This window comes from Coregonus lavaretus (assembly GCF_964263955.1).
Source record: "Coregonus lavaretus genome assembly, chromosome: 2".
NCBI classification, from domain to species: Eukaryota; Metazoa; Chordata; class Actinopteri; order Salmoniformes; family Salmonidae; genus Coregonus; species Coregonus lavaretus.
In genome coordinates, this window is record NC_139989.1 from 88,147,426 (window position 1) to 88,170,282 (window position 22,857).

General features: G+C 47.2%; 2 protein-coding genes across 2 annotated transcripts in view; both read right to left on the reverse strand.

Annotated features, from left to right (window-relative positions):
- LOC311141162 (NACHT, LRR and PYD domains-containing protein 3-like) overlaps positions 1-22,857 on the reverse strand; it is a gene marked incomplete at its 5' end in the record, with an annotated part of 340,648 nt that overhangs the window by 311,570 nt on the left and 6,221 nt on the right. The window lies entirely within an intron of this gene.
- LOC311099692 (uncharacterized protein) lies at positions 423-22,601 on the reverse strand (the record flags this gene model as incomplete). Its single annotated transcript, XM_084140424.1, has 11 exons — positions 423-1,022; positions 1,705-1,751; positions 2,020-2,193; positions 5,248-5,414; positions 5,726-7,518; positions 7,874-8,102; positions 8,232-8,316; positions 8,600-8,661; positions 15,814-17,178; positions 21,582-21,885; positions 22,552-22,601. 11 exons carry the CDS (start codon positions 22,599-22,601, stop codon positions 493-495), a joined length of 4,806 nt encoding a protein of 1,601 aa, XP_083996550.1. The 3' UTR covers positions 423-492.

Below are 22,857 nucleotides of genomic sequence, written 5' to 3' on the forward strand. Positions count from 1 at the left end.
TGTCCAGTGTGTGTGTGTTTGTCAAGTGTGTGTTTTTGTGTCAGTGTCCAGTGTGTGTGTGTGTGTGTATGTGTGTTTGTGTGTGTCCAGTGTGTGTGTCGAGTGTGAGTGTGTCCAGTGTGTGTGTGTGTCCAGTGTGTGTGTGTCCAGTGTGTGTTTGTCCAGTTTGTGTGTGTGTCCGGTGTGTGTGTGTGCGTGTTTGTGTGTGTCCAGTGTGTGTGTGTGTCCAGTGTGTGTGTGTACAGTGTGTGTGTGTGTGTGTGTTTTCCAGTGTGTGTATTTGTCCAGTGTGTGTGTGTGTTTGTGTGTGTCCAGTGTGTGTGTGTGTGTGTGTGTGTGTTTGTGTGTGTCCACTGTGTGTGTGTGTTCAGTGTGTTTGTGTCCAGTGTGTGTGTTGAGTGTGTGTGTGTGTTCAGTGTGTGTCTAGTGTGTGTGTGTGTGTGTGTGCCCAGTGTGTGTGTGTGTGTGTGTCAGTGTTACCATGGTTATTATTTACAGGGACACTGAGGCGCCATCAAACCAAACCCTAAACCCTGGATAGAGGGGCTCAGTGAATGTGGAGTGGAATGTGTACAGGTGGGTCAGTGTGTCAGAGGAGACTCTGTAGAAGGACAGAGTGCCGGCTGGCCAGTCCAGATACACTCCTACTCTGTGGGGGCTGGAGGAGGGGACGTCTATGGTAGTGAACTTATTATTGTGCCAGGCAGAGTAACTGTTGCCATAGCAGAACAGACTCCAGGACTTGTCATTGTATCCAAGACAACAGTCATTACCCCCTCCTCTCCTGCTGATTCCTTTATATGCCACTCCTATACCAGCCTCACTCCCACTCCACTCTACCTCCCAGTAACAGCGCCCAGTCAGACCCTCTCTACACAGCACCTGTTCCCAGACCTCAAAACTCTCTGGGTGATCAGGATACGGCTGCTCCTCTCTCCTCCTACATGTCACCTTTCTGTTCTCCTCAGACAGAGAGAGGTCTCTGTTTACTGTGTTTAGGTCCAGTGTGAGATCACAGACATCTGATGGATGAAACCAGACACAATATTAGAAATCATCATCATTCACATTAGAATGTTAACTCACTTTTCACTAATTCATTTAATGTAGATGTTTCTAGGTATCAAAAGGAGAAGTTAAGGTAACTTGAGACTTGTTGAATGATCATATGTTATACTGTATGGTAATATAAAACACACTTATTCCCATTAATTATACACACACACACACACACACAAACACACATCCTGAACACACACACACATCCTGTACACACACAAACACATTGAACACACACTCACACCTGTATGCATGCATGAACACACACACATCCTGAACACACACACACACACACACACACACATCCTGAACACACACACATCTTCATGCATGAACACACACACACATTTCTAATGTAACGCCACACACACACACAGACACACACACTCCTTTATGCATGAATGAACACAAACACACATTTTTAAAGTAACATGAACGCGCCACACACACACACACACACACACACAGACACACACATTGTTAAAGCAACTCTTTGTAAACTTTGGTGTCCCTGATTTGTGCTTCTGTAGAACTACAGCTGATATTTAATATAACCAAGTAAGTAATGATGGTGGTCTTTGACTTTGACTTCACTTGAATTAAGACTTATTCTTAGTCATATTCTTCACAGCAGTCAACACTCACATTTTCTAGGTCCAGGTTTCATTCTGTTCTCTCCACCATGTTCCACACTGTAGCGGTAAGCAGAAGAACAGACAGTCATTGAGGGATACACCTGAACTCACACACACACACACACACACACACACACACACACACACACACACACACACACACACACACACACACACACACACACACACACACTGGACACACACACACACACACACACACAGTCTTTATATAACTTAGTCCAAGTGGTGGTCAGAATTTTTGTCTTAACTAGCCTGATAACTCCAAAATGTCTGATATGAACATTGACATAAACCCTCTACATACTTGAGTTTCTCCAGTCTGCAGTGTGGATCCTCCAGTCCAGCAGAGAGCAGTCTGACTCCTGAGTCTCCTGGGTGATTGTAGCTCAGGTCCAGCTCTCTCAGGTGTGAGGGGTTTGACTTCAGAGCTGAGACCAGAGAAGCACAGCCTTCCTCTGTGACTAGACAGCCTGACAGCCTGCAAAGAGTCAAATCATATTAAAACCACACTGCTATTCTTTGGTGGTGAAGATATTGAAAGTATATTTTTCAACATTTTCAGTTAAATCAGTGTCCTGAAACCTGCCCTATCTATTCATAAATGGATGTTTCCATATTAGAAATGACAAATTATCAAAGTACTGCTTGTAGATATAAGAATACAGTGGGGAGAACAAGTATTTGATACACTGTCGATTTTGCAGGCTTTCCTACTTACAAAGCATGTAGAGGTCTGTAATTTTTATCATAGGTACACTTAAACTGTGAGAGACGGAATCTAAAACAAAAATCCAGAAAATCACATTGTATGATTTTTAAGTAATTAATTTGCATTTTATTGCATGACATAAGTATTTGATCACCTACCAACCAGTAAGAATTCCGGCTCTCACAGACCTGTTAGTTTTTCTTTAAGAAGCCCTCCTGTTCTCCACTCATTACCTCTATTAACTGCACCTGTTTGAACTCGTTACCTGTATAAAAGACAACTGTCCACACACTCAATCAAACAGACTCCAACCTCTCCACAATGGCCAAGACCAGAGAGCTGTGTAAGGACATCAGGGATAAAATTGTAGACCTGCACAAGGCTGGGATGGGCTACAGGACAATAGGCAAGCAGCTTGGTGAGAAGGCAACAACTGTTGGCGCAATTATTAGAAAATGGAAGAAGTTCAAGATGACGGTCAATCACTCTCGGTCTGGGGCTCCATGCAAGATCTCACCTCGTGGGGCATCAATGATCATGAGGAAGGTGAGGGATCAGCCCAGAACTACACGGCAGGACCTGGTCAATGACCTGAAGAGAGCTGGGACTACAGTCTCAAAGAAAACCATTAGTAACACATTATGCCGTCATGGATTAAAATCCTGCAGCGCACGCAAGGTCCCCCTGCTCAAGCCAGCGCATATCCAGGCCCGTCTGAAGTTTTCCAATGACTATCTGGATGATCCAGAGGAGGAATGGGAGAAGGTCATGTGGTCTGATGAGACAAAAATAGAGCTTTTTGGTCTAAACTCCACTCGCCGTATTTGGAGGAAGAAGAAGGATGAGTACAACCCCAAGAACACCATCCCAACCATGAAGCATGGAGGTGGAAACATCATTCTTTGGGGATGCTTTTCTGCAAAGGGGACAGGACGACTGCACCGTATTGAGGGGAGGATGGATGGGGCCATGTATCGCGAGATCTTGGCCAACAACCTCCTTCCCTCAGTAAGAGCATTGAAGATGGGTCGTGGCTGGGTCTTCCAGCATGACAACAACCCGAAACACACAGCCAGGGCAACTAAGGAGTGGCTCCGTAAGAAGCATCTCAAGGTCCTGGAGTGGCCTAGTCAGTCTCCAGACCTGAACCCAATAGAAAATCTTTGGAGGGAGCTGAAAGTCCGTATTGCCCAGCGACAGCCCCGAAACCTGAAGGATCTGGAGAAGGTCTGTATGGAGGAGTGGGCCAAAATCCCTGCTGCAGTGTGTGCAAACCTGGTCAAGACCTACAGGAAACGTATGATCTCTGTAACTGCAAACAAAGGTTTCTGTACCAAATATTAAGTTCTGCTTTTCTGATGTATCAAATACTTATGTCATGCATTAAAATGCAAATTAATTACTTAAAAATCATACAATGTGATTTTCTGGATTTTTGTTTTAGAATCCGTCTCTCACAGTTGAAGTGTACCTATGATAAAAATTACAGACCTCTACATGCTTTGTAAGTAGGAAAACCTGCAAAATCGGCAGTGTATCAAATACTTGTTCTCCCCACTGTATATAGTACAAATATTTGAGTAGACTGACCAGAGCAGTTTAAAAAGCAGTATCAGTCAAAAGACAGACAGTGAGGTATCAGATTTAGATTGTATTGAGTATACAGTCCACACCATATCTATTTTGACAGTGAAGATAACATTTTAAATGTGGCTCTATTCTCCAACATTTTGGATTTGAGATCAAATGTTTCACATGAGTTGACAGAATATAATGTCACCTTTTACTTGAGGATATTTTAATACATATCTGTTTCTCCAATTTAGAAATGAAAGCACTTTATGTATCTAGTCCCCCTATTTGAAGAAGTCAAAAGTATTCTGACCAATTCACTTATAGTGTATTAAAGTAGTCAAGAGTTGAGTATTTGGTTGTAAACTCGTTGGTTGCATTTGCAGTTTGTTTTGGATGTGTTTTGGGTTATGTTTTGCCCAATATTAACATGGTGGATGATGACTGGAGTAATTTTCTGTCTAAGTGAGTAGATAACATGTTTCTAAACACTACTAAATGAATCCTGATGATGCAATGATTAAGAATAATCATGAATGAATCATGAACAATTATGAATGAGAAAGTTACAGAGGCTACAACAAAACATGCTAACCTCTCACCATTACCAATAACAGAGGGGGTATGATCCTTGTTCCTCTGTAACGTTCTCATTCATCATCATTCACGATTCATTCATGATTATTCATAATCATGGTATCATCCACATGAATGTAGAAGAGTTCAGAAACATCTTCTATTCTTACTGACAATACAAGTGAAGTGACTCCAAAATGACAGGACATTATTCACCATTCAGTTTCTATTGGGAAAAACATCATCCAAAACACAACCAAGACAAACTGCAAATGCATTCAATAAGTTTGTAGAATCACAAGCTTGATGTACTCACTGCAGGTAAGGAATATGGGACCAAATACTAAACTTATGAATACTTTAATACAATATAAGTGACTATGTCCAAATTATTACAACATATACAAATGGGAGAACTAGACACATAAAGTGCTTTCATTTCTAAACAGTAACACAGATATGTATGAAAATATCCTCAAATAAAAGGTGACATTCTGTACTTTCACCTAATTTGAAACATTCTATCTCAAATCCAAAATGCTGGAGCATAGCACCAAATGTAAAACTGTAAGCTTCACTGTCCAAACACATATGGTGTGGACTATGTGTGCCTGGTAAACACATGTGGATCTGGTGAACAGTTATCACTTGTTGACCAACTACAGGAATACTGACCTCAGAGTCTCCAGTTTACAGTGGGGATTCCCCAGTCCAGCAGAGAGCAGCTTCACTCCTGAATCCTTCAGGTCATTGTTACTCAGATCCAGCTCTCTCAGGTGTGAGGGGTTTGACTTCAGAGCTGAGACCAGAGAAGCACAACCTTCCTCTGTGACTCCACAGCCTGACAGCCTGACAAAGAGATCATCATGATTTCACAAACTGTAAATTTAACACCAGTAGTGTAGAAGGACAATGGCAGATGCATTTGGTTTATTCTCTAAAACAACATATAGATTCATCTTCCGTCTCCTTGAATTGCATGGTCATATTGTTATACAAATGTGAACACCAATGACTGATTCAGTAAGTTTTTCAATTTAATATTATATATTATATACATATTATAACACATATATAATACATATTTTTCTCTAAACGTAATATTTCTTCCTGATGATTAGTACTTAAATGTCATGTTATGTACTCACAGAGCAGCTCTGGAGGCTTTGACCACTGGCAGCAGCCTCAGAAGACCTTCCTCTGATCTGGAGTATTTCTTCAGGTCAAACACATCCAGCTCCTTTTCTGAAGTCAGCAACACAAAGACCAGAGCTGACCACTGTGCAGGTGACAGTTTGGCTTCTGAGAGACTTCCTGATCTCAGGTACCTTTGGATCTCCTCCACTAGAGAATGGTCATTCAGTTCATTCAGACAGTGGAACAGATTGATGCACCTCTCTGGAGAGGGATTCTTCCTGATCTTCTTCTTGATGTACTTGACTGTTTCTTCATGGCTCTGTGAGCTGCTTCTTGTCTTTGTCAGTAGACCTCGTAAGTGCTTCTGATTGGACTCCAGTGAGAGGCCCAGAAGGAATCGGAGGAACAGGTCCAGGTTTCCTGTTTCACTTTGTAAGGCTTTATCCACAGCACTCTTGTAGAAAGTAACTTTACACTTGTGTCTGATCCTCACAAAAAATTTACTGGACGTTGATTGAGATTCATCCATTAGATTCTCATTGTTGTTGATGAATGAGAGGAACACATATACAGCAGCCAGAAACTCCTGAATGCTCAGATGCACGAAGCAGTACACTTTGTCCTGGTACAGCCCACATTCCTCTTTAAAGAGCTGTGTGCACAATCCTGAGTACACTGAGGCTTCATTGACATCAATGCCAGCCTCTTTCAGGTCTTCTTCATAGAAAATCAGATTGCCATTCACAAGCTGTTGAAAAGCCAGTTTTCCCAGTGACAGAATGCTCTCTTTATTCCAGTGTGGACCTGTCTCTTCTTTCCCAAGATACTTTTCATTCTTCTGTTTGGTATGAAACACCACAAGGTGTGAGTACATCTCAGTCAGAGTCTTGGGCATCTCTTCTCTCTTATGTTTTAGCATGTGTTCAAGGACTGTTGCAGAAATCCAACAGAAGACTGGAATGTGGCACATGATGTGGAGGCTCCTTGATGTCTTTATGTGTGAGATGATTCTGCTGGCCAGGTCCTCATCACTGAATCTCTTCCTGAAGTACTCCTCCTTCTGTGGGTCATTGAACCCTCGTACCTCTGTCGCCTGGTCAACACACCCTGAAGGGATTTGATTTGCTGCTGCAGGTCGGGTAGTTATCCAGAGGAGAGCAGAGGGAAGCAGATTTCCCTTGATGAGATTTGTCAGCAGAACATCCACTGAGGTTGACTCTGTGACGTCACAACAGATCTTGTTCTTCTGGAAGTCTAGGGGAAGTCGGCACTCATCCAGACCATCAAAGATGAACAGAACTTTGTACTTGTCGTAGTTGGAGATTCTTGATTCTTTGGTTTCCATTGAGAAGTGATTGAGAAGTTCAATCAAAGTGTGTTTTTCCATTTTCATCAAATTCAGCTCCCGAAAAGGGAATGAAAATACAAATTGGACATCCTGATTTGCTTTTCCTTCAGCCCAGTCCAGAATGAACTTCTGCACAGAGACTGTTTTTCCAATGCCAGCGACTCCCTTTGTCAGCACAGTTCTGATAAGTTTGTCTTGTCCAGTTAAGGGTTTGAAGATGTCGTTACATTTGATTGCAGTCTCTGGTCTTGCTTGTTTCCTGGTTGTTGTCTCAATCTGTCTCAGCTCATGTACATTATTGACCTCTCCTGTTCGACCCTCTGTGATGTAGAGCTCTGTGTAGATCTTATTGAGAAGTGTTGGGTTTCCTTGTTTAGCGGCCCCCTCAAATACACATTGAAACTTCTTCTTTAGATTAGATTTGAGTTCACGTTGAAGAATCACAGCACGCTCATCTGAATCTAGAAATAACACAGAGGATATTAATATTACATCTTATAAAGTTTAAATTATAATCATTTATTCTCTTAACTGTCTGTATAAATCTGTAAATGTTTTCATAATGCATTACTCACTGGTGTGACTGATTTAAATCATTATTGGTATTATTGATTAATAATGTTATCTCTCTCTCTCTCTCTCTCTCTGTCTAAATTAATCACCACAACTCATCCCTGCTGCTACTTAATGAGGTCACTAGGTGTTGTGTTAAGGCTGCTACAATATCATTGAGTTACACAGCTACTTTAGCTGTACTTTAGCTACAGCTTTTAAATGCTCTAAAACAGCATTCAACATGAGGCAGACAGCTCTTACTTTTCTCCAGTGTGTCAGCAAGCTCCTTCTGGTTCATTTTCCTCAGGACATGCAGTGTGATCTTCAGAGCCCCCTCTCTGGCACTGCTCTCCTGCTTCTCGTCTTCAGCATCCACCACTTCCTTATCCTGCTTCTGACTCTCAAAGCCTTCTGGGAGTTCTGGACTAAGAATCCTCTTGAACGTCTTCAGCTCGTTCTTCACAAATGTCATAATATTCTCTTCAAGCAACTGAAATAAATCAAGTAAATAAGTTAAGCAAGATACTAAATGCTTTCTCATTAACACATGAATGGATGATTGACAGATCAACTTTACTTGAGGTAAACAAAATCAAATGTACATAACAGGACCACATACACTGAATATGGAGGCCAGGTCTGTTTGATGACTCTGGGAAGACTGACCACTGAGAATCTCTGAATCTGAACTCTCCTGTTGGTTTCTGTAGAAAAAACATGAGATTACATCTCCTCATCCAGGGAGTGCACACACACAAACACACACACACACACACACACACACACACACACACACACACACACACACACACTCACAGGGAGGGAATGTTGTGTTTCTTTAATATTGTTTTAGGACTATGAAAATGGAAAAAAGGTTTAGCCTATGGATTATGAAAACAACAAAAAGAAATGGGAAAATGGGAGAGGAGAAATGACTAGAGACAGTGTTGTTTAACTCACTGACCATGACCCATGAGTTATTCTTACCTTTGTTCAGTAGAAAAGTCTCCCTCTCTGAAGTATATAGGTGTGTGCATAGACCAGTCACTCTTCATGGACACACAGCTGGGTACAGGGGAGGCTGGTCTCTCCTGCTTGATTGGGCTTCAACACAACAGAGACAAACATTACGTCTCTCATCTACTCTGAGCTCAGATGGGGAAACATGAGTTTCATTCCAAAACGCTATATATCCATTTTCAGAAATGTTCATAAATTAGCTTTTATTGTTTAAAGAAATTATGAAAGAGATTGGTGTGTTTTTTCACTATCTAATCATGGTATGGGGTTGTTCAGTGACAGACATGTATTTGTTTAAAATCTATCACTTGATGGTTTCATTTCAGAGAGACAAATATAGTAATTTTTTTGTAAAATGATATATCTGCCTCACTCTCAGAGGAATAAGTAGTACTGCTAGGTTTTACACAGTAATAATATATTGTGCCTCACTCTCAGAGAAATAGGTAGTACTGCTAGGTTTTACACAGTCAAATGTGACCGACCGGCTCGATTTTATGTAGGAAAATTTGAAATTGTGTCATGAGCCTCTCACTCCACCGGGTTACCACCTTAATTTTCTTCCACTCTGCTCACCACTCTCTCTACTCAGCCTAACTAGCTCCACCTGTCCCTGCTCTGCTCTGCTCTAATTACTCTGCCAGCTGCGCTGCATTACCCACTACCTCTCCCAGTATTTAAGGCCCTGTCTTTCAGCTCTCCGGTGTCAGATCGTCTGCAAAGCTCACACCCGGAACCTGTTTGCTCGCGCTTCTGGCTTACCCTGGTTTTGTGACCCCGGACCTGCCTGATTTTTGGATACTCTTCTGCCCCAGGAGATCCAGACCTGCTTCTGCCATAACGACTCCTGACTACTCTTCAATCCCGGTAACTCTGACCAGCCTTCTGCCTTGCTACTACGTATTTTGGATTTCCCTTGAACTGTACTGCTGCCTTGTTTCATTCCGCCCTGTTGTGTCTGTGTCTCCCCCCCCCAGGACTTCTGGACCACCCACCACCGGCTTCATAGGACGCATCGCTGCCACTGGGGGGGGCACAGACCCAGCACATTGGACGGGATCCCTGTTACCCCTGGAACCTTCATTCACTCCCTACTTCCCTTTTCCCTTAAGTTTTAATAAACTTTCTGGTGTGACGCAATTGTGGTCCTCTGGTCGTCTGTCTGAACCGTGACAGTACGATCTGACCATTATGGACTCAGCGCACACTTTCCCCGACATGGAAACCGATGAGCATGAGCAGCAGTTCCAGCAGCAGCAACAACAACTCGCCATGATCATTCAACTCCTCACCAACCTTACCCCAGCCAGTCTGCCCACCAGCCCTGCCCCCGAGTTACCTGCCCCGGTCATTGCAGCCGCTGCTCCGGAACCCAAGATTGGAAACCCCGAGCGGTTCAACGGCGATTCAACCCAGGTCCGGCCATTCCTGACTAGCTGCCGACTTCAGTTCTCCTTGCAGCCAAGGACCTTCGCCACGGAGGGGGCTAAAGTTGGGTATGCCATCACTCACCTGACGGGCCGAGCTCGACTCTGGGGAACAGCAGAGTTCGAACATCAAACCCCCGCATGTGCAACCTTCGACCTGTTTGCTGAGGAGATGCTGAGGGTGTTTGACCTGGATTCACCAACCGCAGAGGCGTCTCGTGAACTGTTCAGTATTCGACAAGGCAGACGTACAGTCGCAGACCATTCCATCGACTTCCGAACCCTGGCTAGACGAAGTTCTTGGAACACACCATCGTTGGTGGACGCGTTCTTCCATAGTTTGGCTGACTATATCAAGGACGAGTTGGTCTCCCATGAACTGCCTTCCACTCACCCAGGTCAGCTTGATCAGTCTGAGCCTATGGAGATTGGGCGAGCCTCTCTCACTCCTGCAGAGCGCCAGCGCCGCTTCACCTCAAACCTCTGCCTCTATTGTGGAGGTGATGGACATCGTGTGGTAACCTGCCCTTTAAAGGGCCGAAGCTCACCGGGCATAGGGGGAGTCCGGTTGAGTTCAATGACCATCCAGTCCTCCGACCGCAAACCCCTGCTGCAAGTTCACCTCCGCCTCTCTGACTCAACTCACACCCTGGCTGCTCTGGTGGATTCTGGCGCCGAAGCCAACATAATGGACATCAAGCTGGCACGCCAACTGGGACTGGAGAACCTCCGTTTGACACCTCCTATTCCTGCCCGGGCACTGGACGGACACTTACTCGGATCGGTCACTCATGTCACGGCCCCGGTCTCGATGGGTCTGTCCGGAAACCATCAAGAAACTATCCAGTTTCACCTGCTCCCCTCTCCAGGCCAACCCCTCATCCTGGGTTACCCATGGCTCCGCCGGCACAACCCTCAGCTCGACTGGGTGACCGGGGTGATCAGGGAGTGGGGAGAGGACTGCCACCGAACCTGCCTGCTTGCTGCCGCACTACCCCCTCGGCCAGTACCTACTAACTCCGCTCCTGACCTCTCCAGTGTCCCAGAATGCTACCATGGTCTCAGAGAGGTGTTTAACAAAGCAAGAGCCACATCTCTGCCCCCTCACCGACCGTACGACTGTGCCATCGACCTCCTCCCTGGAACAGCCCCTCCAAAGGGTCGTCTTTATTCGTTGTCTGCTCCTGAAAGAAAGTCCATGGAGGACTACATCAATGGCTCTCTGTCCGCAGGATTAATCCGTTCATCTTCATCTCCTGCTGGTGCTGGCTTCTTCTTTGTGGGGAAGAAGGACGGATCTCTTCGCCCCTGCATCGACTACAGGGGACTCAACGACATCACAGTGAAAAACCGTTACCCTCTGCCTCTGCTCACCTCTGCTTTTGAGTTGCTCCAGGGAGCCACTGTTTTTACCAAGTTGGATCTCAGAAACGCTTACCACCTAGTGCGGATCCGGGAGGGAGATGAATGGAAAACCGCATTCAATACACCAACAGGCCACTACGAGTATCTGGTTATGCCTTTTGGCCTCACCAATGCTCCTGCTGTGTTCCAGGCTCTAGTGAATGATGTACTGCGGGACATGTTAAACAAGTTTGTCTTCGTTTACCTGGATGACATCTTAATCTACTCCAGAAACCTGTCTGAACACACCCGCCATGTCCAGCAAGTCCTTCATCGTCTTCTGGAGAATTCCCTCTACGCCAAGGCAGAGAAATGTGAGTTTCACGTCAAGACAGTGGCCTTCCTGGGGTACATAGTGGCAGAGGGAAGTATCCAAATGGATCCTGCCAAAGTATCAGCAGTCACTTCATGGCCAGTTCCGGAGAACAGAAAGAAGCTGCAACAGTTTCTGGGGTTTGCTAACTTCTATAGAAAGTTTATCCGGAACTACAGTACCGTTGCTGCCCCTCTCACTGCTCTAACCAGCACCAAGCAACCCTTCACCTGGACCCCAGCAGCCGACAAAGCCTTCAGTACCCTCAAGGTGAGGTTCACCTCCGCTCCCATCCTCCAGATGCCTGATGTGGACCGGCAATTCATTGTGGAGGTGGACGCCTCGGATGTGGGAGTTGGTGCTGTGATTTCTCAGTGGGCTGCGGAGGATAGGAAGCTCCATCCCTGTGCCTTTTTCTCACGTCGGTTGTCCCCCTCTGAGTGCAATTACGACATAGGGAACCGTGAGCTGCTGGCTGTGAAGCTTGCCTTGGAGGAGTGGCGTCACTGGCTGGAGGGGTCCACCATTCCATTTCTCGTTTGGACCGATCATAAGAACTTGGAGTACATCCGCACGGCCAAACGGTTGAACTCCAGGCAGTCCCGCTGGGCCCTGTTCTTCACCAGGTTTAATTTCACTCTGTCATACCGGCCTGGATCACGCAACACCAAGCCAGACGCCCTCTCCCGTCAATTCCAGAAGGATGACACCCCCTCCAAGGACCCTGTGTCGATTCTGCCAAGTCCCTGCATCGTTGCAGCTCTGACCTGGGCTGTTGAGGAACAGGTGCTGGAGGCTCTCCGTAACCAGCCAGGTCCCAGCACTTGCCCAGCTGACCGCCTTTTTGTCCCCGAAGACCTGAGGTCCCAGGTCGTTCAGTGGGGACATGACTCCCGCCTAGCTTGTCACCCTGGCTCCACCCGCACTTACAACCTGCTCGCCCAGAGGTTCTGGTGGCCCTCTCTGAGAAAGGATGTACGGGAATTCGTCCAAGCCTGCCCCATCTGCAACCAACACAAGTCGTCCTGCCAGCCCCCAGCCGGATTGCTGCAGCCCCTGCCTGTGCCCAGACGTCCCTGGTCTCACATCGCCCTTGACTTTGTCACGGGGCTGCCCCCTTCAAGTGGCATGACCGTCATTCTCACCATAGTTGACCGTTTCAGCAAGATGGCACACTTCATTCCCCTCCCCAAGCTCCCAACCGCCAAGGAGACCGCCCAGGTGGTCCTGGAACACGTCTTCCGGATCCACGGACTGCCAAAGGATGTAGTTTCTGACCGTGGTCCACAATTCTCCTCCGCTTTTTGGAAGGAGTTCTGTCACCTGCTGGGAGCCACAGTCAGTCTGACTTCCGGATTCCATCCCCAATCCAATGGGCAGTCAGAGCGGGCTAATCAGGAGCTCGAGAAGGCACTGCGATGCATGACTTCACGCAACCCCCACTCCTGGTCGCAGCAATTGACATGGGTGGAGTACGCACACAATTCTCTGACCTGCTCTGCCATCGGTATGTCCCCTTTCCAATGTGTTTATGGATACCAGCCTCCTCTATTTGCCAGCCAGGAAGAGGAGGTTACTTGCCCATCTGCACTTGCTTTTGCCCGTCGATGTCGCCGCACCTGGTCACAAGCCCGAGCCACACTCCTCAGATCCGTTGCCAGCTACACTACCGGGGCCAACCGTCGGAGAATTCCTGCTCCCACCTACCATGTTGGTCAAAGGGTGTGGTTGTCATCGAAGAACCTGCCACTCAGGGTGGAGTCGCAGAAGCTGGCACCTCGGTTCATTGGCCCATTCCCTATCATAAGAGTGATTAGCCCAACTGCTGTCCGGCTCCAACTGCCTAATTCCCTGAGGGTGCACCCCACTTTCCATGTGTCTAAGATTAAGCCCATCCATGAGAGTCCGCTGGTCCCTGCTGCGCCTTGTCCTCCTCCTCCACGGCTCGTCGATGGTGGTCTGGTTTACACCGTCCGCCGCCTGCTTCGGTCCAGACGGAGGGGTAGGGGTCTCCAGTACCTCATTGACTGGGAGGGCTATGGACCTGAGGAAAGGACCTGGGTGCCAGCTAGTCGGATTGTGGATAGGACTCTCATCACCGCTTTCCACCAACGGCATCCTGATCAACCTGCAATCCGTAGGGGCCGCCCCAGAGGGGTCCCTAACCGTCCTGCCCGCTCGGCTTCCTGTCCTGTGCCTGATCCTGTCTCGGGACCTGTCCCATCTCCCGACCACGGTCCTCCGGCTTCCTCCGAGGATGAGGACGTTCACTCGGACCGTTCGGAGGAGTTCTAGCCCTCCTCCGGCTCCCCTCCTCCCGCCCGGCGTGGTGTTGCTCTTGGGACTTCTGGGGCCGTCCCTTGGGGGGGGGGTTCTGTCATGAGCCTCTCACTCCACCGGGTTACCACCTTAATTTTCTTCCACTCTGCTCACCACTCTCTCTACTCAGCCTAACTAGCTCCACCTGTCCCTGCTCTGCTCTGCTCTAATTACTCTGCCAGCTGCGCTGCATTACCCACTACCTCTCCCAGTATTTAAGGCCCTGTCTTTCAGCTCTCCGGTGTCAGATCGTCTGCAAAGCTCACACCCGGAACCTGTTTGCTCGCGCTTCTGGCTTACCCTGGTTTTGTGACCCCGGACCTGCCTGATTTTTGGATACTCTTCTGCCCCAGGAGATCCAGACCTGCTTCTGCCATAACGACTCCTGACTACTCTTCAATCCCGGTAACTCTGACCAGCCTTCTGCCTTGCTACTACGTATTTTGGATTTCCCTTGAACTGTACTGCTGCCTTGTTTCATTCCGCCCTGTTGTGTCTGTGTCTCCCCCCCCCAGGACTTCTGGACCACCCACCACCGGCTTCATAGGACGCATCGCTGCCACTGGGGGGGGCACAGACCCAGCACATTGGACGGGATCCCTGTTACCCCTGGAACCTTCATTCACTCCCTACTTCCCTTTTCCCTTAAGTTTTAATAAACTTTCTGGTGTGACGCAATTGTGGTCCTCTGGTCGTCTGTCTGAACCGTGACAAAATTGTGTTTTTTACATTGGATAAAAGTAGAGACTCAACTAGAAAAAGGTATATCATACACTATAGTTGACGAACAATGGGAAAGTAATTCTGCTTTGAAAGATGATAAACTTGTAACCTCACTTTTGAGAAAATGGCCTTTAAATGTTTTGGTTCACCTACTACAGGGGTTTTACTTTGGCAGATAATGTCACCCATCTAAATAAATAGTATATATATTGTGACGTCACGAGAGGCTACACAGCTTTCAGCGGGATTGCTCAAGTAGTGCAAGGAGACAAGGTTCAAACAAAACAAGGATTTTATTATAGGTCTTGGGAAATTAACGAAAATATAACAAAATTCTGTTCTCTTGTGGCTCTTTAAGGGTTAACAGTTCAGGGATGTCTCTTCCACATCCAAAATCATAATTCTCACTCGCTCAGATAACTTTTCCCCAGCCTTACTGTAGTCCACGTTGCAGCTAGTGGCCTACCCAGCAAACAGTCCTTCCAAATGTCTCTCACGTATTTCCACAGGTGCATATATCCAAAGGTGAGTATTTCCCAAAGGCAAGTATCTCCAAATCCTTATATTCCTCATGGAAGTGGACGTGCAGCACTCTTGTCCTCCAGAGAGCCCAGGTTGGAGACTGTGCTTCTTCACCCCCCCCACACTCCCTCAGTGTGTCTCTTCCCTTCCAAAACCTTCAGCTCATCAGCTCCTCATTTGTTTCAGCTGCGTGGGAAGATTGGCCATAGAGGGGTGGAGTTCCCGACCATACCAGCAGATGGAGCCATAGCTGTCTGGGTTTGCAGCCACCTCAGGGGGATGTAACGTCCCTCCAGGACACAGCCTCTCGTGACATCACACATCCCCCTCCTCGGGACCGACGTCCTCGTCGGGGTAAAGGCAGCGAAGAAGGCATCACGCCGGGAGAGGGCGTCCGCATTGCCGTGGTGCTTGCCAGCCCTGTGGACAACAGAAAAGTTAAACGGTTGCAAGCTCAAAAACCATCTGGTTACTCTACTGTTTGATTCCTTGTTCTTGGCCATCCACTGCAGAGGGGCGTGATCAGATACCACCATGAAACGTCGGCCCAGGAGATAGAACCGAAGGGACTCCAGGGCCCAGACTACAGCCAGACATTCTTTCTCCACCGTTGAATAGTTATTCTCTCTTGGAAGTAACTTTCTGCTTAGGTAGAGAATGGGATGTTCTTCACCGTCATGTGCCTGGGTGAGGACAGCACCCAGACCCACCTCCGAAGCATCCGCTTGGACAATGAATTCCTTCTTGAAGTCTGGTGCCACCAGGATCGGACTGGAGCAGAGTGCTCGCTTCAGGTTGAGGAAAGCCGCCTCCGCCGCAGGGTTCCACTTCACCATTCGTGAGTGGCGTTTGGTCGTCAGCTCCGTCAACGGTGCAGCTATGGTAGCAAAATCTGCAATAAAGCGTCTATAGTAGCCAGCGAGGCCCAAAAATGACCTTACTTGCTTCTTGGTGATGGGCTGCGGCCAGTCCTGTATGGCCCGCAGTTTGGCTTCCTGTGGTTTGACCAACCCCCGCCCAATGGTGTACCCCAGGTAATTTGTCTCACTGAAGGCCAGCTTGCACTTCTTCGGGTTTGCCGTGAGCCCTGCTTCCCTGAGCGAATCCAGCACCGCTTGTACCCGGGGTATGTGGCTGGCCCAATCCGGACTTTGTATAACAACATCATCCAAATAAGCCACTGCGTACCTCTTGTGGGGCGCAAGGACTCGATCCATCAGGCGTTGGAACGTGGCAGGTTCCCCGTGGAGACCAAACGGAAGTCGGGTATACTGGTAGAGCCCCTCCGGGGTGGCAAAGGCTGTCTTCTCCTTGGACGCCGGGGTCAGGGGCACCTGCCAGTAGCCTTTTGTGAGATCAAGAGTGGTTAGGAAACGAGCATGCCCCAAGGAGTCTATTAAATCATCGACACGAGGCATTGGGTATGCATCAAATTCAGACACTTCATTCAACTTTCGATAGTCATTACAAAATCGTACTGAACCGTCTGGCTTGGGAACTAGTACGATGGGACTTGCCCAGGCACTGTGGGACTCTTCGATTACTCCCAACTCCCGCATCTTCCTTACCTCCTTCTGTATAACCACTTTACGAGCCTCTGGCACGCGGTACGGGCGCTGGTTTACCGTTCGGCCAGGCATGGTGCGGATCTCATGTTGGACCACCTCTGTGTGACCGGGAAGGGAGGAGAAGACATCCTGGTTCTGCTCCACGAGTTCCAGGGCCATCTGTCGTTGATGTGGGGACAGATTTGGACCCAGCTGAACCTCTTCTCGCGCCGGTTCCTTGGTCTCTGTGGGGGGTAGACAGCTGAACATCGCCTCTCTGGCGTGCCACTTCTTTAAAAGGTTAACATCAGTGAAATAGTGAAATAGGGTGCAGGCCAGGCAGCAGGCTGTTAGCCAACCTGCCAGCTTAGTGGAGTCTGCCAATAGCACAGTCAGTGTAGTCAGCTCAGCCATACCCATTGAGACTGTGTCTGTGCCTCGACCTAGGTTGGGCAAAACTAAACATGGCGGTGTTCACCCTAGCAATCTTATTAGGATAAAGACCTCCTCCATTCCTGCCATTATTGAAAGAGATCGTGATACCTCACATCTCAAAATAGGTTTACTTAATGTTAGATCCCTCACTTCAAAGGCAGTCATAGTCAATGAACTAATCACTGATCATAATCTTGATGTGATTGGCCTGACTGAAACATGGCTTAAGCCTGATGAATTTGCTGTGTTAAATGAGGCCTCACCTCCTGGTTACACTAGTGACCATATTCCCCGTGCATCCCGCAAAGGCGGAGGTGTTGCTAACATTTACGATAGCAAATTTCAATTTACAAAAAAAAAAATGGCGTTTTCATCTTTTGAGCTTCTAGTCATGAAATCTATGCAGCCTACTCAATCACTTTTTATAGCTACTGTTTACAGGCCTCCTGGGCCATATACAGCGTTCCTCTCTGAGTTTCCTGAATTCCTATCAGACCTTGTAGTCATAGCAGATCATATTCTAATTTTTGGTGATTTTAATATTCACATGGAGAAGTCCACAGACCCACTCCAAAAGTCTTTCGGAGCCATTATCGACTCAGTGGGTTTTGTCCAACATGTCTCTGGACCTACTCACTGCCACAGTCATACTCTGGACCTAGTTTTGTCCCATGGAATAAATGTTGTAGATCTTAATGTTTTTCCACAAAATCCTGGACTATCGGACCACCATTTTATTACATTTGCAATCGCAACAAATAATCTGCTCAGACCCCAACCAAGGAGCATCAAAAGTCGTGCTATAAATTCTCAAACAACACAAAAATTAATTGATGCCCTTCCAGACTCCTTCTGCCTACCCAAGGACGTCAGAGGACAAAAATCAGTTAACCACTTAACTGAGGAACTCAATTTAACCTTGCGCAATACCCTAGATGCAGTTGCACCCCTAAAAACAAAAAACATTTGTCATAAGAAACTAGCTCCCTGGTATACAGAAAATACCCGAGCTTTGAAGCAAGCTTCCAGGAAATTGGAACGGAAATGGCGCCACACCAAACTGGAAGTCTTCCGACTAGCTTGGAAAGACAGTACCGTGCAGTACCGAAGAGCCCTCACTGCTGCTCGATCATCCTACTTTTCCAACTTAATTGAGGAAAATAAGAACAATCCAAAATTTCTTTTTGATACTGTTGCAAAGCTAACTAAAAAGCAGCATTCCCCAAGAGAGGATGGCTTTCACTTCAGCAGTGATACATTCATGAACTTCTTTGAGGAAAAGATCATGACCATTAGAAAGCAAATTACGGACTCCTCTTTGAATCTGCGTATTCCTCCAGGGCTTAGCTGTCCTGGATCTGCACAGCTCTGCGAGGGCCTGGGATCGGGAGAGACACTTAAGTGTTTTAGTACTATATCTCTTGACACAATGATGAAAATAATCATGGCCTCTAAACCTTCAAGCTGCGTACTGGATCCTATTCCTACTAAACTGCTGAAGGAGCTGCTTCCTGTGCTTGGCCCTCCTATGTTGAACATAATAAACAGCTCTCTATCCACCGGATGTGTACCAAACTCACTAAAAGTGGCAGTGATAAAGCCTCTCTTGAAAAAGCCAAACCTTGACCCGGAAAATATAAAAAACTATCGGCCTATATCGAATCTTCCATTCCTCTCAAAAATTTTAGAAAAAGCTGTTGCGCAGCAACTCACTGCCTTTCTGAAGACAAACAATGTATACGAAATGCTTCAGTCTGGTTTTAGACCCCATCATAGCACTGAGACTGCACTTGTGAAGGTGGTAAATGACCTTTTAATGGCGTCAGACCGAGGCTCTGCATCTGTCCTCGTGCTACTAGACCTTAGTGCTGCCTTTGACACCATCGATCACCACATTCTTTTGGAGAGACTGGAAACCCAAATTGGTCTACACGGACAAGTTCTGGCCTGGTTTAGATCCTACCTGTCGGAAAGATATCAGTTTGTCTCTGTGAATGGTCTGTCCTCCGACAAATCAACTGTACATTTCGGTGTTCCTCAAGGTTCCGTTTTAGGACCACTATTGTTTTCACTATATATTTTACCTCTTGGGGATGTTATTCGAAAACATAATGTTAACTTTCACTGCTATGCGGATGACACACAGCTGTACATTTCAATGAAACATGGTGAAGCCCCAAAATTGCCCTCGCTAGAAGCCTGTGTTTCAGACATAAGGAAGTGGATGGCTGAAAACTTTTTACTTTTAAACTCGGACAAAACAGAGATGCTTGTTCTAGGTCCCAAGAAACAAAGAGATCTTCTGTTAAATCTGACAATTCATCTTGATGGTTGTAAAGTCGTCTCAAATAAAACTGTGAAGGACCTCGGCGTTACTCTTGACCCTGATCTCTCTTTTGACGAACATATCAAGACTGTTTCAAGGACAGCTTTTTTCCATCTACGTAACATTGCAAAAATCAGAAATTTTCTGTCCAAAAATGATGCAGAAAAATTAATCCATGCATTTGTTACTTCTAGGTTAGACTACTGCAATGCTCTATTTTCCGGCTACCCGGATAAAGCACTAAATAAACTTCAGTTAGTGCTAAATACGGCTGCTAGAATCCTGACTAGAACCAAGAAATTTGATCATATTACTCCAGTGCTAGCTTCCCTACACTGGCTTCCTGTTAAGGCAAGGGCTGATTTCAAGGTTTTACTGTTAACCTATAAAGCGTTACATGGGCTTGCTCCTACCTATCTTTCCGAGTTGGTCCTGCCGTACATACCAATACGTACGCTACGGTCACAAGACGCAGGCCTAATAATTGTCCCTAGAATTTCTAAGCAAACAGCGGGAGGCAGGGCTTTCTCCTATAGATCTCCATTTTTATGGAACAGTCTGCCTACCCATGTGAGAGACGCAGACTCGGTCTCAACCTTTAAGTCTTTACTGAAGACTTATCTCTTCAGTAGGTCATATGATTGAGTGTAGTCTGGCCCAGGAGTGTGAAGGTGAACGGAAAGGCTGGAGCAACGAACAGCCCTTGCTGTCTCTGCCGGGCCGGTTCCCCTCTCCACTGGGGTTCTCTGCCTCTAACCCTGTTGCAGGGGCTGAGTCACTGGCTTGCTGGTGCTCTTTCATGCCGTCCCTGGGAGGGGTGCGTCACTTGAGTGGGTTGAGTTACTGACATGATCTTCCTGTCTGGGTTGGCGCCCCCCCCTTGGTTTGTGCTGTGGTGGAGACCTCTGTGGGCTATACTCGGCCTTGTCTCAGGATTGTAAGTTGGTGGTTGGGGATATCCCTCTAGTGGTGCGGGGGCTGTGCTTTGGCGGAGTGGGTGGGGTTATATCCTTCCTGTTTGGCCCTGTCCGGGGGTTTCTTCGGATGGGGCCACAGTGTCTCCGGACCGCTCCTGTCTCAGCCTCCAGTATTTATGCTGCAGTAGTTTATGTGTCGGGGGCTGGGGTTAGTTGGTTATACCTGGAGTACTTCTCCTGTCTTATCCAGTGTCCTGTGTGAATTTAAGTATGCTCTCTCTAATTCTCTCGTTCTCTCTTTCTCTCTGAGAACCTGAGCCCTAGGACCATACGTCAGGACTACCGGGCATGATGACACCTTGCTGTCCCCAGTCCGCCTGGCCTTGCTGCTATTCCAGTTTCAACTGTTCTGCCTGCAGCTACGAAACCCCTACCTGTCCCAGACCTGCTGTTTTCAACTCTTTAATGATCGGCTATGAAAAGCCAACTGAGAGACCTGAGCCCTAGGACCATACGTCGGGACTACCGGCCGTGGTGACTCCTTGCTGTCCCCAGTCCGCCTGGCCTTGCTGCTATTCCAGTTTCAACTGTTCTGCCTGCGGTTATGGAACCCCTACCTGTCCCAGACCTGCTGTTTTCAACTCTTAATGATCGGCTATGAAAAGCCAACTGAGATTTATTCCTGATTATTATTTGACCATGCTTGTCACTTATGAACATTTTTGAACATCTTGGCATGGTTCTGTTATAATCTCCACCCGGCACAGCCAGAAGAGGACTGGCCACCCCTCATAGCCTGGTTCCTCTCTAGGTTTCTTCCTAGGTTTTCGCCTTTCTAGGGAGTTTTTCCTAGCCACCGTGCTTCTACACCTGCATTACTAGCTGTTTGGGGTTTTAGGCTGGGTTTCTGTACAGCACTTCGAGATATTAGCTGATGTAAGAAGGGCTATATAAAATAAAATTGATTGATTAACATGATAAATCTGCTCGGTTTTTCTTTTATCTGGTTGCCTCACCTTGTAGTTTACTTCTCCCATGCGTTCAATGACCTCATATGGTCCTTGCCAGGTTGCCAGGAATTTACACTCAACGGTTGGCACCAGGACCAGCACTCTGTCCCCCGGCTTAAACTCCCTGGGTTGAGCAGATCTGTTGTAGGAGGCTTGCTGTTGCCGCTGACTGGCCTCCAGGTGTTCCCGCATCATGGGATAGATGGCCTTCATTCTCTCCCTCATAGCCCTGACATGGTCGATCAGTGTCCGCTGTTGGCATGGCTGCTCCTCCCAGGCCTCCTTGGCGATGTCGAGCAGTCCTCTGGGTCTGTAGGAAAGCAAGAGCTCAAAGGGTGAAAAACCAGTAGAAGACTGAGGTACCTCTCTCACCGCAAATAATATGTATGGTAACAGCTGATCCCAGTTGCGCCCATCTTCCCCTACCGCTTTCCGCAGCATGGATTTTAGTGTTTTGTTAAAACGTTCGACTAGGCCATCTGTCTGGGGGTGGTAGACCGAGGTTCTCAGCTGTTTGATTTTCAGTAAAGCACAGAGTTCTTTCATCACCCTGGACATGAATGGAGTTCCTTGGTCCGTCAAATATCTCTTTTGGGATTCCCAGACTAGTTGAGAGACGGAACAACTCCTTGGCGATTTGTCTGGATGTAGCCTTCCTCAGCGGAATGGCCTCCGGGTACCGGGATGCATAGTCCAGAATGACCAGAATGTATTGATGTCCCCTGGAACTTTTCGGTAAGGGCCCGACTATGTCTAATCCAATCCTCTCAAAAGGAGTTTCGATAATGGGCAAGGGAATGAGCGGGTTTCTATATGTGGGCTTTGGCGCAACCTGCTGACACTCAGGGCAACTACGGCAGTAGTTCTCTATCTCTTTGTGTACTCCTGGCCAAAAGAAACGTTGCATGATTCTTTCTTTAGTCTTCTCTACCCCCAAGTGGGCCCCTAGCGGGTGTGTGTGTGCTAGGTTGAGTACTGTGGCCCGATAGGGCTGTGGCACGAGGAGCTGTTCATGCACTTCATCATTTTTCTTGACTATCTGATATACTAACCCCCGGTTTACTGCGAAATGGGGGTAAGTAGGGTTTGTCTTATCACCTAACACTACACCTTCTAATACCTGCACATTTCTTAAGGCATTTGCAAGAGTAGGATCTTGTAATTGAGCCATACCATACTGGCCTGTGAGAGGGGGAAGCTCTTGGGTGCCTGGGACGTCTTCTTCACTGGAGAACGGAGCACTTTCCTGGGCTGCGTTCTCTTCTCCCGTATCCGGACCAGT